The 17,806-nt window shown below is 36.1% G+C and overlaps 1 protein-coding gene across 8 annotated transcripts in view; it reads right to left on the reverse strand.

The window, feature by feature from the left end:
• Positions 1–17,806, reverse strand: part of LOC112045846 (glutamate receptor ionotropic, kainate 2) — a 40,524-nt gene that overhangs the window by 19,095 nt on the left and 3,623 nt on the right. For all 8 annotated transcript variants that reach the window (XR_008251358.1, XM_052884923.1, XM_024082201.2 and 5 more), the window contains exons 2-10: positions 15,028–15,104; positions 13,908–14,063; positions 9,816–10,000; positions 7,859–8,016; positions 7,098–7,239; positions 6,244–6,411; positions 6,146–6,166; positions 4,860–5,012; positions 2,141–2,359 (exon numbers count right to left, since the gene is read on the reverse strand). Coding sequence is in view for 7 of the 8 variants with exons in the window: in XM_052884923.1 (XP_052740883.1) it covers positions 2,141–2,359; positions 4,860–5,012; positions 6,146–6,166; positions 6,244–6,411; positions 7,098–7,239; positions 7,859–8,016; positions 9,816–10,000; positions 13,908–14,063; positions 15,028–15,103 (1,278 nt within the window). In the remaining variant the exon portion in view is untranslated. The remainder of the gene's footprint in view (positions 1–2,140; positions 2,360–4,859; positions 5,013–6,145; positions 6,167–6,243; positions 6,412–7,097; positions 7,240–7,858; positions 8,017–9,815; positions 10,001–13,907; positions 14,064–15,027; positions 15,105–17,806) is intronic.

The following is a 17,806-nucleotide window of genomic DNA, read 5'->3' on the forward strand; positions in this document are numbered from 1 at the left end:
TACTACTTTAGAATGTTGATCGGTTGTTATTCATGAAGTCAATATTAAATTGACATAAGCACGTGGTGGTCGTTACATTATTTGCTAAAAAAATGTTTCTTCGAAAATAAGTAAAAAGCCATTGAGTAGGACTGACTTTGAGTAGGAATGTATCTTAATAATATTAATCACATGTTTTTAAGTAGGTATTCGATAATTACGAGTATTACATAACATAATATACAGATTTTTCATTTTATTTTATTTATTACACAGATCTATTAAATAAATTATATTGAAAAAATTACAAAAAATATGATGGTACGATTGAAGTCCTTTTCTATCTGCTGTCTGGATGTTCATATTAATGTTTGGAGCAAGTGAGCACATATCAGGTTTTCGTGAAAACTTCTCAGTTTGATTCATACCTTAAGTAGGTATATTTCAGTGCAACACAAAATATCTATTTTTGAGATCATATAAAAATTATATGAAAAACATAAAATTCATTCTAATATTTACTGCTAGGGATTCTTAAACATTTTCATTTTAAAAAGTAAATAAATAATACCTATATATACTGATATAACTTAATATAATATTTATGGCTGATGATGTCATCCTAAAAAGATATTATACATACCTAGACAGCAATCAAATTTTCAATTAATTCATACGGAACAACGACGAAAATCCAAAACCTCTTTATTAAAATTAAATATAGGAACCCGAGGAAATTGCGAAACTCAAAAGCAAGGAATTAAATGCTCTTACATTTATAATTTTAAAACCTTTCAAAAACCTTTTCGTGGACGTAATTTGTTTCCCCTTTAAATATTCTACATAAACGATCCTTCTAATGTATCTGTTAATGAATCCCAAGTTGCCAACGAAGAGAAATACACCTACGCAAAATGTATTCATTTTACCTAAACGGTCCACGAGGGGTAGGTACAGAATTATAATTCGTATTTTATTCATATTATCTCGTTAAATATTTTCTTTAAACGAAAACTCGTAACGAGATTAATGAAGATAAGCATTCACAATTAATACTTTTATTTTAGTGTCATATGGATTATGGATTTTTTTATAACTATTTCCATTACAAATAAGTAATAATTAATTAGGAATATCAACGTGATTAAATACACAATCATGATCACAGTAAAAATAACGCAAATCAAAGTACTAAGGATTAAAATAATATAGTGTGTATTGTGTTAAAAAACGTACGAATGTACATTTAGAAGTCTTTGTCAATAATATCGAAGGACTTTTACTGTGGTCTATTAAAGACTATAGACCCGTGCAAGTAAGTTGAATCAAATGGATGAGAATGGCGAGGGACAGACAAAAGTGGAGATCAATAGGGGAGGCCTATGTCGAAGGACAAGTTTTTAATTAATAAGGAATTATGACTAGGTAATTATTTACTTCTAAATGTAAATGTAAGTAACTAAAACTAAGCAGTAATAAAGGTTTTTTTTTATTATTAATTACAGCTGTTGTCTGCACATTATTAGACGCATCTTTCGTGGATCCTATATACAGGATGTTGCGGAGCATTTCCCATAACTTCAAGGTGTTGACAAGTCGATTTATAAGAGCTGAACTGAATAACAATTTTTTTTAACTAAAAAATACGACTTTTTATGTTCTCATACAACAAAAATTTAAATAATTCTGACTATCCATGTAACACACGCCTTGCATTTTAAAATACGTAATGGTAGTGGTAAGACTGTCGACATCGACGAGATATTGCAACTGACACTCCGCACTTCACTAGTAAGCTACTTCATGATTATTATCAATGAATAAGTTTGGCTAGGTCATAATATAAGGATGCGATATAAGGGACACATTTTAAGATCTATTTTCAAAAGAAATATTTTTTACTGCGAAAATATTCATTTTAGTACACATGTTCTTTAGACATTTTAAATTAATCCCTAGAGTTATGGGAAATAAACCCAAACATCCTGTATAACTGAAACTTTCCTGCGCGTTTGTGATGCGTCAACGTGTTGCTACATCGCTAACACCCAAAAAAGGTGTTAATGCGCATATTTCAACTTGTAGGCCGCGACCTATATCTACTACTACTTAATAAATATTACATGCTTCCTAAATAAATGTAATATGATCAAAGTCTTACCAAAATTGTAGTAACAACAAGGGTCTTGTTTTGAAGTATCTCCACTATCTGCTTCTGATTGTCGCCGTAAGATCTCGTGTAATTGACACCCTCTGAGGAGTTCCAAGTGCCGGCCTTCTGCAGGCCCTCCCTCGTCAGTTCGATTATATCGAGGGTGAAGTCGCTTCGGAAGCCTTGATGGTCGAACTTTATAACTCCAGTTAAGCCTTTCATTTCAACCTGTTAGAACAAATTAGATGTTTCCGAAGTGGGAAAGTTTTGTGTCCGAAAATATCACAAAACTAACTTGCACCTTATAAAAAAGAAAAACAAAACAATTTGACCTACGATAATACCATTATTTGTTTTATTTATGAATTGTCTTTTTTTCGATGTACTTTTTACGCTGTAATATATATTTTAAATATTTTTTTAAGAAATTAAATATCACGTGCCTTAAACGGTGAAGAAAAATATCACGAGGAAACCTGCATACCTGAGAAATTTCATAATTCTACGTGTGTGAAGTCTGCCAATCCGCTTATGGCCAGCGTGGTGGACTATTAGCCTAACACCCCTCATACTGAGAGGACTCGTGCTCAATAGAGAGCCGAATATGGGTTGATAACGATGATCATGATGTGCAGTTTGCTTTTCTCTTGTGAACATCGTTCAAAAAGAGTTCTATAATTATTGAACTCGTTTACAAAATGCTATAGATCTTTCCAGTGGCGTAGCATGCCTTGGGGCCCTGTATCAAAATTGGTTGGACCCAAATTAAGGGTCAAGATTTTTCACAAAAGAAACAAAAATGCTTGCTTAAAAGAAATATCTTAGTTACTTAACCTATGTACCTATGGTGTTTCCAAATTTTGAGCACACGCTTTACCAGGGAAAAAATGAGATTGTGGATTACCGACATTTTACTAATTTTTGCTTTCACATGTAAGGGGCCCCTGTAGTCCGGGGGCCCCGTATCATTGATACGGCTGATACGGCGGTAGCTACGCCCCTGGATCTTTCATTAATTCTGTGTTCATTCGGTTGAGAGTCGAAACACGAAACTGTCTCGCACGAACTGTCGAGTCGTAAAAATCTACGTATTTGTAAAACCATAGTGGTTTTACTTTTCTATGAATCATTGTGCAGTTTTGTGTGTTGAATGGATTCTGTATAGAAGTTTCAAATTTAGATTGGACTATCCCTGACGTACGTTTGTAAGAAAAAATCATTAAAATCTTCTTTACAATCCGCCAAAATAAAATATGTTTGCGTATTCACGAAAAAATAAAACACACTTAAAAACCACGTTACAAAATCTATAACCGACTTTAAGAAATATTCGTTGTTTACTGTATGTGATACTAGCTGACGTCACGCGGTTTCACCCGCGTGATTCCCTTTCCAGTAGGAATACGGGGATAATATGTAGCCTATAACCTTCCTCGATTAATGGGCTATCTAACACTGAAAGAATTTTTCAAATCGGACCAGTAGTTCCTGAGATTAGCGCGTTCAATCAAACAAACAAACAAACTCTTCAGCTTTAAATTATTAGTATAGATAATATGTGTTCATAGGAATAGTTTTTTTTATTAAATTACAAGACTGCAGTCTCACTTTTTGTATGTAGAAAGACAGAACAGTCTAAATATCACAGGTCTAAGGTCACAGCACACACATCAACTCGTAGGGGTATCGTCACCGTATCGCCTTTTATTCGGGAGCTGAGGCGAGATAATTTATGAAAGATGAGATGACGTTCCATCCCGATTAGAATGCGTTTGCTTTATGGAGTTTCATACAAAGAGTACTGGACGGCTGGAGTTACGATACAGTGACGATACCTTAATGATTGATGTGTGTGCTATGATCTATGACCCTACGTTTTATTCAACAAACTCGTGGTCAGGGAAATATTAAAACGTCTTGCGACAAGAATGTATTTGGCTTTAGACCAGTAATTAGCTTCATACCTACTTAATTAATTAGCCTACGATCAAGCGAGATATGAAAACAGATATTATATCTTAAACTCGAAATCAATCTCAAAAGCTTAACCAAGTTTTAGAGCAAGCAATTGCAAACAGACAAGGAATTTCCAACAAAGGAGGTCAAATTCGTTGTAATCAAGTCAAAAATTCCAACAAATATCACCTATTACGTTCAGAAATAATGATTCTGTGGTATAATAGTAGAAAGATAAGCTTATAGTGTGCGGCGGGGCGGTGTAAGCGGATAAAGCGAGCAATGACATCGCTTCAGTTATTAGTAATTCTTCGTCGCTAACGTACTTACTTTGTACAGAAAAAGTACAAAGTAAGTACGTTTTTCCAATGTTATTTATCTTACAAAACATTTTCTGAAAGTTATAAAGAATATCTTTATAACTTTCAGAAAAAGAAAGGGAACAAGAAGTTACTACTAGATTAAAAGTTAAAGAGATTCAGTATATTAGAAAAATAACATATGTATTCATTTTTGTTTCATCATCATAATCATCATCATCATCATCATCATCATCATCATCATCATCATCATCATCATCATCATCATCATCATCATCATTATTAACAGCCGATAAACGTCCACTGCTGGACATAGGCATGGACTTCCAAACAAAACGGTCTCAAGTCGCGAGCATCCAGCGGCTCCCTGCAACCCGCTTGATGTCCTTGATGATCTGTATTTATATTGTAAAGCAAATAAATAGGGGTTGTAAAAGTAAAAGTTAACTTACAATTTTCATATAGTTGATGAGGCTGTACCCATGGGGCCACGTGTCCTCCGCTTCGCACGACAAAGGGCGGACATCGATTTGCTGCGAAGTGTCAAGGTCGTGCAGCGCTTTGGCGAACAGATGTACCGCGTCGTACATCAACGCGGTCTCCGTCTGCAGAGGATTTTTGTTTTTAATGAATAACATAAAGCTGAAATTTTTTTGAAATACCCCCGAAGGTCATGAAATTATTAATTACACTCTCGATCAAGTCATTTGAGACCCAATTCTATTCCAAATTCCATTCGAGTATATTTGCAGACATTCGATTATTCTTCCCTATTTTCATCCCCCAGGACTTTTAAACGGCACCACCAATTTTCATCAAACATGTTTCAGAACACTCGCGTGTAAGTCACCTTTCATATAAAACAAACAAATTGAATCGTTTCATTCGTTCGGAAGCTATGGTGCCACAGACAGACTGACGGAGGCGCATCAGTGAAGTCTCTTTCTTGCCATACTTGTTCCAAAAAATCCACCAAATTTTTTGCTGATTACAACGATGTTGGCAATTTGTCGACCCATCTCTTAATTCTTCGATCATTATTAATGTAAAGAATGTCTATTGTGCAAGTTCTCAGGAGGCAAATTTAAATTCCATTTTGCCTATGCCTAGCTACGTCACCACACATTGAATGCGCCCCAGAAAAATCGTCACATTGACTTTTGGGTGTTCTACAATTTTTACAGTTTCTCGCAACATATAAAACCATCCAGCCCGGGCTGGATTGTTTGCATGACCGATTTTAGCGAAAGTATTTCATGTATGACATGTACGTAGAGACACCTGCAGCTCATTTCGGAGACGTCATAGAGACTGCATCCGACTATAAGTCTTAGAAGTTGCGACATGTCTACTGGTATGGACTAACCTTAATACATATACCGACCATGAAGTCTGTAGTGCTCTTGATAATCTGACATCTGTAAAGTTACAGCGATGTGACATCGCTAATTTCAATGGCAACTTCGTTGTTTGTGACATTTCATTTTTAGCATCATCATAGAAATTAAGTTAAAATTTGAATAAAACTTGTTATAGGCGTATCGACGTCGAGTAGGTATATAATAGCGAAATCGTCGTGCACACGGCTTCACAAGTCAAAAACCCGTTCTACTAAGTCAAAAATCATCATCTAATGATAAATAACGGTACATATATGGTGAAACATGATTGCTTAGAAGATGCTTCACTCTGGTCTTAAGATCCTTACAAGTATAGGGAAAACGAAAGCTTAACTTACCTTTATGAACGTCATGTTTTCCTGTAACAAAGAAAATTCTGTAATATCTGTATGGTCCGTATTTTTGCGGTGTCCTACATAATATAAAATTTTATTACCTTAGCCGAAGTGTGCCCTAGTTGCAGCTTCCGTCCCTTTCGCGCCTCGTCGTATACCCAGTCTCGCACCACTCTTTGCACCTCGGCTCGCTCAGGATCGAGCAGCCTCAACGCTGTTATATTAGTGCCTCCATATTTAAACTCTTCTAAGTCTACGCTGTGCAGGTCCTTTGCAGAGAAATTATAATTTAAAATATTGCGAAATAAAGGTAACTAAGTTTTTACTTCTCTTGCTCAAATCGCAAGCTTATTATATACTGGGCAAGTTGTAAGTCTTATAACACAAAAACCCATTTTATAATGATCTATTATTTTTAATTTATTCCAATATACATGTGAATAGTTTATGTCGTTGTGATATTTTTCTTAAGAAAATAGTAGGTTATTTGCACCATGCCATTTTTCTTTCTATCATAAACCTATCAAGTTAGTTTCACAACAAGTTCAGGTAAAAAAGTGACATAGTCTGACAAGTTCGTTGATGACACTACCATGATATGCGGGCGACGAGGGGAAAGACAGCGCGGGTGTAAAATCGTGCGTGCGGGGAAGTGAGCTGCATCAGTCGGTTTTTATTCATCGCTACACGGCCTCCTGCCCGCGCGGCTCATCGGGAGTGTTACGAACGAAGTTGCCAAGCTATACCTATTTTGCGAACTTTTTGACCCACGTTTTTTCTTTGCAATATAAGGTATTTATGGTCATTGGACAAAATATTTTGTTGTTTATTTTCTTGTAACAAGAAATATATCAGCCGCAGTCATCTTTTTCATGCTAAGATATTTCATTGGACAAAACATTGTCTTATTGATATTCTCGTAAGTTGTGAAATATATCGACATTGGACGTATTACCAGAGAAGTGATAAGATAGCTGTGGTAATCCGACATCATCCCGATCTGCTGCGCTTGTTGGAGTACGTCCTTAATCCTCTCAGTAGCGCAGTCTAGCACGATATGCGACTCTGCCGAGTTCTTTATTTGTTTTAACAATGGCCTGCAAGAAACATTTATTTTATCCACTATTCCTTTATCTCGCTAAAAGAAGTCTATAAGAGTTAACGTTAGATTCAAATCGCTTCGTACAGTAAATGTCGATACACTTGAGACGCTCTAAAAATGGGGTATGGAAATTTTAGATTTCTCTTTTCAATTGACTACTTAAGTACTTATTCATAGGGGAGTTGTGATCACCCCATGGTAATCTCCTATTTAACAATGTTCGTTCAATGTTCTCGTATATGGCCAATTGACATTATAGAAAAGGTTTGATTACGATGTGTATAAAATCAAATCTGGTTGTGACTTAAACGGTAGACTGAATGTGCCCGAAGCTACAAAAGATACCAGAAAGTAATTGCATCTCAATATCTGATCTTCAGCTAATTTTGAAAATGAAATCGCTAATACAATTTCTTAATCAACTGCTGAGACTATTCATAAAGCAAAAAAGCTGTAAAACAATAATGAAATGTATGCTAAGTTATATTGGGTTTCCTCAAAAACGTTTATTTATAGCGCAGGAGCTCTGAAAGGCACCGTTGTATAACGTCCTTAAATTTTAAAACACATGCAGCGATTCGGGAAGATTAAATCTCGTAGGAGCATTAGTTAACCTGTAATCGTGCGAGTCTGGCAGTTGTCTGACGGCGACGGGTAGCTCCGAGGGCCCATGGGCCTTTAATAATTCCTGCAAACGTACTAAGCCGTCGCTATTTTCGTACACTATCGTGAACGATTTCCAGCCCCAGGCGCGGACGAGGTCGACGTATGCCTGCAATAAAATATTCGCTATGAATCTGTTGTGAACACTTTAGTGAATTGTTGCTCTAACACAACCATGCAGCTAAAATATGGTTTAAATTGTTAATTGTTTTACTACTCCTTCTTCCTTCCTTCCTTCATTGTTGGTTTTTGATAAAAAATAACCCGATTAGAATGCTGTGGGTTATTTAGACCATTGGGCGTTTGGAAATCTCATAACTTTTTTAAAGTTTAGTTTTACAATGACGTTAAAGTTATAAATTATGATTTTGTTTTTGATTATAGGGCAACTTGAATGAAGATAGTTTGGTTGTATTTTTTGTATTTGGTGACGCCTAGCTAGACCATAGACTGTCTTGTGAACAAATTAGTATAACTTAATATTTATTTTTGGATAAAATATCAAACTTAGCAGTAGGTACCATAGCTATGTTAACAAACATCATTACCCTTCCTTTTGGCTACGCCGTAGTCGGGTAATAAGTAACCAGGGACTATAGTGTAATTATATTAATGCAAAATGTCTGCCTGCATCGTTAATAATTACTACAACTAAACTCCCTACGCCATCTGGGGTCGTTTGAGACCCCATCTCACCTGAGTGGGTTAAATGTGTTCCCTGCCGTAAGACAATGCAATTATACTAAGGTACTGCTATGAAAATTATGTTAGGAATGCATTAAGACCATAATTGCTTTAGTTGGATCATAAGATGATGCTGCAATTATTTCAGTTTAACTTAATAGTTTTGCTGTCGCTTAGTATATTCTCATCATCAGAACAGGACCAGGAAAAATTCAAGTTTGTATTATTTTTCCTGTGTCCTGTTTTCCTAAGGAGAAACTTTTATGTTTATGTTTTGTAATAAATCTAACTTAGTCGTTTTATTTATCCGAGCAACGTCTAGATTAGTGGTATATTACATCTACAAAGACCCATCTGGTTCTTAAGTGGGTTAACTGCATTGTATCCAGTGAGACAATGCAGCAATATTATCCCTAATATATCCAGCTAATACGCGTATAAATCTGTGTACGTCATTCTTCTTACTCGGTTGGATGCAGCTCAATGCGGATTTAGTTAGATTAATGTATTTACGAGTATATAACTACCTCGCTGCTCCACTAGTTAGCCTATATGGCTTTGATCACGAGTCCTGAGTCGAGCTACGTAACTAACTGAGCTCTTTCATTTATGAAACTTTCAGTGAAAATATAATGGCATACTTGCATATATCTTCTAAGACTAGCCAATTCTGTCTTCTAAATAAATAGGTTAGGTAGAAAAGTTTACACCGATTTTCTCGCCGAGGAAGTCGCGAGCGTCCCTTAATTTATAGGTATTTCATCATCATCATCATTAACAAGCGATGGACGTCTACTGCTGGACATAGGTCACTTGCATGACTTCAAACACCAAGATTTTAAGTCGGCATCCAGCGGATCCCTTTAAATTGACATGCAGACCGATGATGTCCTTAGTTCACCAAGTGAAGGATCGCCATTGCAGCACCTTGGGACAGGATATGTGCCCTGCCTTCCAATTCATTTTGCGACTCACTAAGCTATGTCAGACTTAAGTTCTTCTGCGGTTCTCCGCATTTCAGATCCCATCACGCAGAGAAACTGCAATCTCGCTCCATCGCTTATTGAGTGACTGAGTATCTTTATAAAGTCCGTAGATAGCGACCAAATCAAGGATCCGTAGGTCATAATAGTACATAGCATACTTAAGTATAATTGCCTCGTAGATCCAGCAGGGCCGTTAAAATAGGTACCTATTTCATAGTAATTCATAATAGTTACTTACCCGACTAAGGGCAGCAGGATGTGGATATAAGTTGACTAGACAGGACTCGCGTCTAGTTCGATAGTCCCATCTAGTCTCCAAATGTGGCAGCTCCATAGTATCACAGATGGATTGGACGTGCGCTGCCGCCGGCGCTGACTGCGGCCCGAAGATTGCGGCGACACCACTTCGTAGCAAGTGGCATACTACGTAGAAATGTCTACAATTATTAGGTGATCCATCATGTATTTTATCAGAGGTTCCCAAACTTTATTTCTCATGGACCTAATGATAATTTTATACTGTAGATCGGTTAGTCCCTACAATATCACCGCAAAAAGTGATCCGAATAACAGGCAACAACACTGAGCGCACACATTTACAGCCTCAATAGCTCAACGGTAAAAGCGGTTGGACTCATCACCGAGGGGTGGTGGTTCGATCCCCGCCCCGTTGTTCTATTGTCGGACCCACTCCTAGCACAGTCTTTCCCGACTACTTGGAGAATGGGAATATTGGTACATATATGGGAATTTAATTAAAACTTGAAAAACGAACAAATGATGCGTTTGACATAATGTAAGTCTTTTTCTATTTTTATACCCCTAATAAATAATTGCTATAAATAAGAAAACTTTAATAAAAATATCATTCGAGTTTTTGTATCGAAGAACAAACTTATGAAACAATAAATATAACGTCGTAAAACTTTGCTCTAGGGGTATTTGGAAAAAAAGAAAAAGTGGCAAAGTAAATAATATTATGGTCACGTAAACACTTTATAGTCAAGAAATATTTTGGTAGAGGTATACAATAGGTAGATAGATAGCTTTATCTATTGGGAACAGATGGTCTACAGTTCTTACATAATATTATGCTAATGGAAGGACACGATCAACCTACTCCAGTCGATTTTGGTGCAGTTTGACTGTGATAGGAGAATAATAAAAGTTGTATTCATTGATATAGGAAATATATGGGCTTTGGGTCAAACTGGTATTTGCGATATTCTAAGCGACTCGGAAAAAATATTAACAAAGCAAACTTCGGTGCGTCCGATAGCGATTTTATTTTGTATCTTCATTCTTAAGATATATTTTTTGCCAAATAGTTTTCTTTAACTTACAAGGAACAACGCACGTTTCAAAGATTTATTTTCTTTGAACCGGATGTCAACACACAAAATATCGCACTATGACACCTGCTGTTTGTATTTTCTTTGTCTAAAAACCTGTCTGCCTGCTTGATTGGGGTTAGTCTAAAATTCTGATTAATGAATTATTGTGAGAGAGCGATATCCGGGTCTCTTTTACACTTTCAGAATTGGCATGGTATGCAAGTGAATATGGATGGAAACAAGTATAAAGTACGAATGTGAGTTTGTTACCTTTTCAAAAAGCCAATTTTAAAAAATCTATCAAAACTAGCGAGCAAGTAGCTTATTTATAAGTAGTTTATCTCTGTACTGCCCCGCAAACGGAGACTTCGCGGGTGAAATTGAGGTGCGTCCGTTAATAAAACATATTTTACTGTTATTTCAGCTACTGTATTTTGTTCTTATTAAACTAAAGAGAGAAGTACTTATAAATGACCCAGTATTGTAATATTTATAACTAAGCAAAGCTACATAAAAGTACTACACAAAAATACTATATTCGGATATAGCGAATCCATCTTATATAATACCCCAATCAGTTCAAATATATCATGAATTTAATAACAGTAGAAACGGATAACGCCTAGATCAATCTAAACTCTATTCAGCTTGTGGCATTCGAGGTTGTAAATCCAGGCGTGTGAACTGTGAAAGCTCATTGATTGGCTGCGGTTATCTGCTGGTAACAGACTGTGCAAAGTACACAAGATTATGCAAATGAGGTTGACTTCTTCGCAGCCATTAGGCGAATGTTAAACTAAGCTAAACATTTACTAAGACAAATTGAATGTACGCCGAACTCTGAAATGTTGCTTAACTGTACGTATTCTTAGTCACTTTAAGCGGAATACAAATTAGGGTGATATTGTTTGCCTTGAAAATATTTAGATTAAATAAATATTCAACGAGATATCTATACAACTATTAGTTTGTGCTGTTGTAAGGTTAATCTCTCGATCTTCTGAATTGATTTTGAAAATTCTTTTACCACTAGATAGCCACCTTATTTGGGAGTGTCGTAAGCTATATTTTGTCCCAGTAAATAATTTCATGGTCAGATTGGAAGGCTTTTCATTGATTTTCTATACGTGAAGCGATATAAATTAGTCGTCACCCGAATTTTAATCGGGATCATGGATAGTTGCTGCCCACAGCGTGGAAACCGCTATTTTTTTCATTGTCACATACAACAAACTTGGAACAAGATAGCGTTAGTTCGGTTTGCTTACAAGAAGATGAGTCTAATGAAGATGATTTTCTATGTTGAAATTATATACATAGGGTTTTACAAGAAAACTCCTTGAAATATAAAACTTCTTACAACTACCTAGAGTTATAAGATTTTTATTTTTCTCAAAAGAATTACATTAACTCATAGGTATTCACGAGTGTACAGACTAATTAGACTTAAATTTAACAGACAAAAATCTAAATAAACTTACTTCTTAGTCTTACAACTATTCTATTTTCCTTGTTATTATATGAAACTAACTGTAAAACACAAATCATGACGTAATAACTTTATCTGGAAGGATTTGTTTGAAGTAAGGTTTCTTTCCCTATGTAGGTCTTCTTAATTCTTTCTTTACTACATTTAGGAATAATTAGGCTCAAATAATATTTTTTTGCTTACGTTATTTTGTTTTTTTCCAATACCAGTACAACTCTAGCTTGGAATGAAAAAAGTTTAAAAACTGTGGTATAACAAGACTACACATATTCGTAGTTTGAAAAGGCGGTAGACGTTGGAGTCCCAAGGTATAGCTAGAAGATCTTTCTTAAATGAGGCTTACGAGGTTTTTTGGGAATGTTACCCATTTTAGACTTTTCTACAATTGTACATTACACAACTACGTATGATAAAGCCGAAAGTTTGTCTGTGTTATTCTTTCGCACCGCAATTACTGAACTGAATTACTGAAATTTGGAATAGAAATATATTATAATACATAGAAGCCTTTTTTAAACTTAAGAAGGATTTTTGAAAATACATGGTTTATACGGGATTTATAGTAACTGAAATTTAAGCGGTCAAGGTCGCAGGGTGTTAGTATTTTCGTACTTTAAATTGAGTTTGATATGTGTAAATATTACAAATACCAAAGTACGAACTATGTATCTTTTTGAAAGAACAAGATGTCTAGTTACATACAGTACAGGTACAGTGGTTGAAATGAAATGTGAATAAACGTATTCTTACACTGCCTACATAGAAAAACACGTGAACATTAATATAAGATTCGAACGAATTGAGAATCTTCTACTTTTTTGATTCAGTTAAAAAGTGAATAAAACATGACATTGCATCAGGCACTTCATCATCTTATTCCTCCTCTTTCTTTGTACCACAAAACATCAAGACGCCGCGAACGGTGGCATTCTGCGTTGTGGAAATCCAGGCAACAAATATGAAACGATTTGCATCCACATTTTTAAGACGCACAGCAAAAATTAGGAATGCCCTTCCGGCGTTTGTGTTTCCTGACACTCTTACTCGTAATTTGAACACCTTCAAGAGTGAATAGAGAAGCTTTGATCAATTTAAAGAGTGAATAAGCATCTTCTAGGTAAGCCAGCTCCAGTTTAGACTATATTAATGCTTGTCATCAGGCTTAATTTCTGTCAAGAACTTGCTAATCTTTCATTGTAACGCGATAGACGTTGCTTTACTGACGATAGTTGAACGTGACAACCTCTTAAGAAAATACTGATGGAATGGTTGCATTTTTCAAAAAAAAAATGTTCGTTTTCTAAAATACTGTATAATAATCTTCATACTTCATTTCTTGTAAAAAAAGTTGGCAACTAGAGCTAGGGAACGACGCATGACGTCATCTTTTTTCGAGTGTGAATTATAAGACTATAAAAATATACTTAATGTGTGAAAGGGTTGAGGTGGCAGGTAATAAATAGATAGGTATGCTAGAAATTATAGGTATTCTTTGCTAATAACTTACCTCGTTTTGATGCGTGAAAACTGTCTTGTGGCGATATTGTTTCTACTTGAGCGAGTAGTTTGGCACGTGGCAACACCGCGCGGTCGGCGTTAACCCTCTCCACGGCGTAACGGAACGCCACTTCTTGCTTATCATCCTCGGGGTGGAAAAGACCCCCTTGTAAAATGAAAATGATTTTGTTTTATTTGATTTTGTTCTAATTGTGGTATATGTAATAAAGTCTAAATATTACCACAGAATACATAGTAAAAGTACACAAATATTTAATAGTTTTTAAAAAACAAATATTTTTCGTTAGCTATTTGAGGTTAGCCATCCTCTCAAAAAATTCGTTCATAAAACAAAAACAAACTAATTTCAAAACTATTTACGTAGCCTGTAAGGTATATAATGAATTATTAATTAGTTTTTGATAAATGTAAAGATACTACATAGTATAAATAGCTACGATAAAAAAATTTGCTTAAGAATGAATTGACGTATATTGGCCTTATCGCTTCCACACCTCTCGTGTTGCCCCTTAAACGCTTCTAACGCCCTTGTCACAATAGCACTCTTGATTCTGACAGCGCAGGTTTTATGAAGATGTGACATTGAACAAATGATTTATTTAGTTTTTTTTTTTTATTGAGAAAGAATACAATAGGGAACTTAAGCTAACTTATCCTAATAACTATACAAATCATGCCCACGTGGAATGGTGGCAAGAATACTGGCTGCATTTCCGCGTTGGACAGCCAGGCTGATCCTTTGCGCAAAAAATGAAGCAGCCCTTCTGTCACCAGTCGAGGTAACTAGCCGCGGTGAAATGGTACGGAAAAATTTTTTGGCACTGCGACTCCATGGCCCAAGGGTCTCCACGGCAAAAGGTACAAATATGTTGTTTATTTAGTTGATATTGGATTTGGGTATTTTAGACCCTCAGTTGGTAGGAACATATTGGATTATAGGATTATTATTCAACGGTTTAATATTTTACGAGCTTCTACACGCAAAACCGCTCCGTTGAAGTTATATCCACATAAAAGATCCCATACAAATGAGGAAAAAGCGAACGGCCAATAACATTCGACGAAAAGGAAGTGTAATCGGAACCCTAACTGTTATTATAGATGCTTACCTATTCTTATTGTATCTGGCAGTGCGGAGAGGTGGCCAAACAATAAAACGAGAAAAACGGCCTTTGTTCCCTTCATTCTGCAACAAAAAGAAACAAGTTGTATTAAACTTTCAAAATGAAACTCTATAGTACCTAATTAGTAACATTGCCAACGTATAGGGTTTGTTTTGTTTCGGTTGTACGTAGTACAGGATATTGGATATTGTGAAAGTTAGTTTGCGGCAGCTTATTCCACTTTGTTAGAAATTCCCTCGTGTACGTACGAGTGGGTACACTGTACAATGTACATGATTTGACGAAGGTACATTTGACCGATGTACCGTTTTGGTATCTCAATTCACGTACACATTTTCCTTTTACAGTAACTTTTTTTTTTTATTCTTTACAAGTTAGCCCTTGACTACAATCTCACCTGAAGTTAAGTGATGATGCAATCTAAGATGGAAGCGGTAAATCCACCGCGCATACCACTGCGCCACGGAGGCCGTCAAAACTTTAATATCTCTAGGCCTAATTCGCACGAAAGTTAAAAAACCGATACGTTAAAACCCAGCGTTGGCACTTTTATAACGTTCTTAATTTAATGCATGGTCTATTTCCAACGCCAAAAGTTGAAAATGCAACGCTGTTTGGTAAAAAAATTCTTGTGCGAATTTTTTTTAACGGATGTTAAAAAAGCGTTCATATACAACAAATGCATTCCCAAGTGTATGTTCACACGATAGCGTTTTTAAAACACGACGCTTCGAGCAGTGTTGCATTTTAAATTTTGGGCGTTGGAAATAGACCTTTATATAGCTGCATTTAGGATATTTGAACGCTTTTTTAACGTCCGTTAAAAAATCTCTCGTGCGAATGAGGGCTTCGAGTATCTTCGGTCTATGTAAATATTATCAACCCATATTTGGCTCACTGCTGAGCTCGGGTCTCCTCTCAGAATGAGATGGGTTAGGCCAATTGTCCACCACGCTGGCCCAATGCGGATTGGCAGACTTCACACCCGCAGAGTATTAAGAAAATTCTCTGGTATGCAGGTTTCCTCACGATGTTTTTCCTTCACCGTTTGAGACACGTGATATTTTATTACTTAAAATGCACACAACTGAAAAGTTGGAGGTGCATGCCCCGGAATCGAAGGCAGAGGTCATATCCACTGGGCTATCACGGCTCAATGGACTATGTAATAGAAAGCATTAAATATTACTTATAACAGGTACAATTCTAGTTTTATGAATGATCACTATACAGGGCCTCCTGCATTATCTTCTTCTTCGAGAGGGGTCTTGAAGTTTCGACCCACCAAACGGTTCTAAAACGGGTTGAAACTTGATAGGCTGATATATAAGTTTATTGATCATCATCACAGGTTAATGATAATAATGAGAACAGTTTAACGTGCTCTCTGGGGCACGGGAATGTGTAATCACCAACTTTCAACGGCTGCTACTGAGAATTCTTGGAAAACAGAAAACCTAATTATTTGACGGCTTTTGACGGCCTCGACGGCGGTGGATTTACAAAACGGCGGTCCTGGGTTCGATCCCCGGCTGGGCAGATTGAGAATTTCTTAATTGGTCCAGGTCTGGCTAGTGGGTGGCTTCGGCCGTGGCTAGTTACCACCCTACCGGCAAAGACGTACCGCCAAGCGATTTAGCGTTCCGGTATGATGTGGTGTAGAAACCGAACGGAATGTGGATTTTCATCCTCCTCCTGACAAGTTAGCCCGTTTCCATCTTAGTGCATCATCACTTACCATCAGGTGAGATTGTAGTCAAGGGCTAACTTGTAAAGAATAAAAAAAAAATACCTCAACCCGGTATTTGAACCAAGGACCATTGATGATGGACTTCATTTATCCGTAGTCAAACTGGGCTCCTACCATGGGGCCAATGAGGCAGTAAGTTAGTAACGCCGTTAGTCTGTCAGTGACGTTAGAAAAACTAAAAAAAAGATTTCAAAAGGTAACTGTCAATAACAAAGTAATTTTTAAGTGAACGAGGTTTTTTCTATTTTTGCCAACACTTGCAAAGTAATTTTCTTTAACTTGTCTGAAATATAAATAAATTTAAAATGAAAATTTCAGCATTATTTATACTTATATAAAACTTTTTTGAAAGAAAAGAAAGTAGGTTACGTATAATAAATATCATAAAAGAACCTAATTTAAATTGCAACTAACATTATCCAAATTAAAAGAACCTTGCTATTTATTTCAAATTGTTTAGCAGGCTAATTCACTATCTTTGACGTATGCTACTAGTAGTTGATATATTACAAAATTAAGGTTTTATGTAACAGATGTCATCCGTTGCCTACATCGATGTTTAACATAGTCCAAATTAAAAGAACCTTGCTATTTATTTCAAATTATTTAGCAGGCTAATTCACTATCTATATTTGTACGAAATTAAGGTTTTATGTAACAGATGTAGATGACATGTTTATTTAATAGGTTGATAATAAAGACCAAAATAGTGAATAGGCCAGCAGTACTGTAGGTTCAATAAGATTTTTTTAACTTAATGAATTTGTAGTATGAATCAGAATCATGTTCAGGAGAATAGACGAGCTTCGCTCTACAAATGTGAGTGTTGGTATCCATGCGAGTCCGTGTGACCTACCACTATAGTTACATAACCTTTGTTTTTTGTTTCTGTTGATTATTAATTTCACAGTTGTTTTTTTATCGCTACTCTACTCTCATTCGCATGTATAGTTAGGTTTATATTTTAAACTAGCTGACGCCGCGCGGTTTCACCCGCGTGGTTCCCGTTCCCAT

The sequence above is a fragment of the Bicyclus anynana genome, chromosome 13 (assembly GCF_947172395.1).
Source record: "Bicyclus anynana chromosome 13, ilBicAnyn1.1, whole genome shotgun sequence".
NCBI lineage: Eukaryota > Metazoa > Arthropoda > Insecta > Lepidoptera > Nymphalidae > Bicyclus > Bicyclus anynana.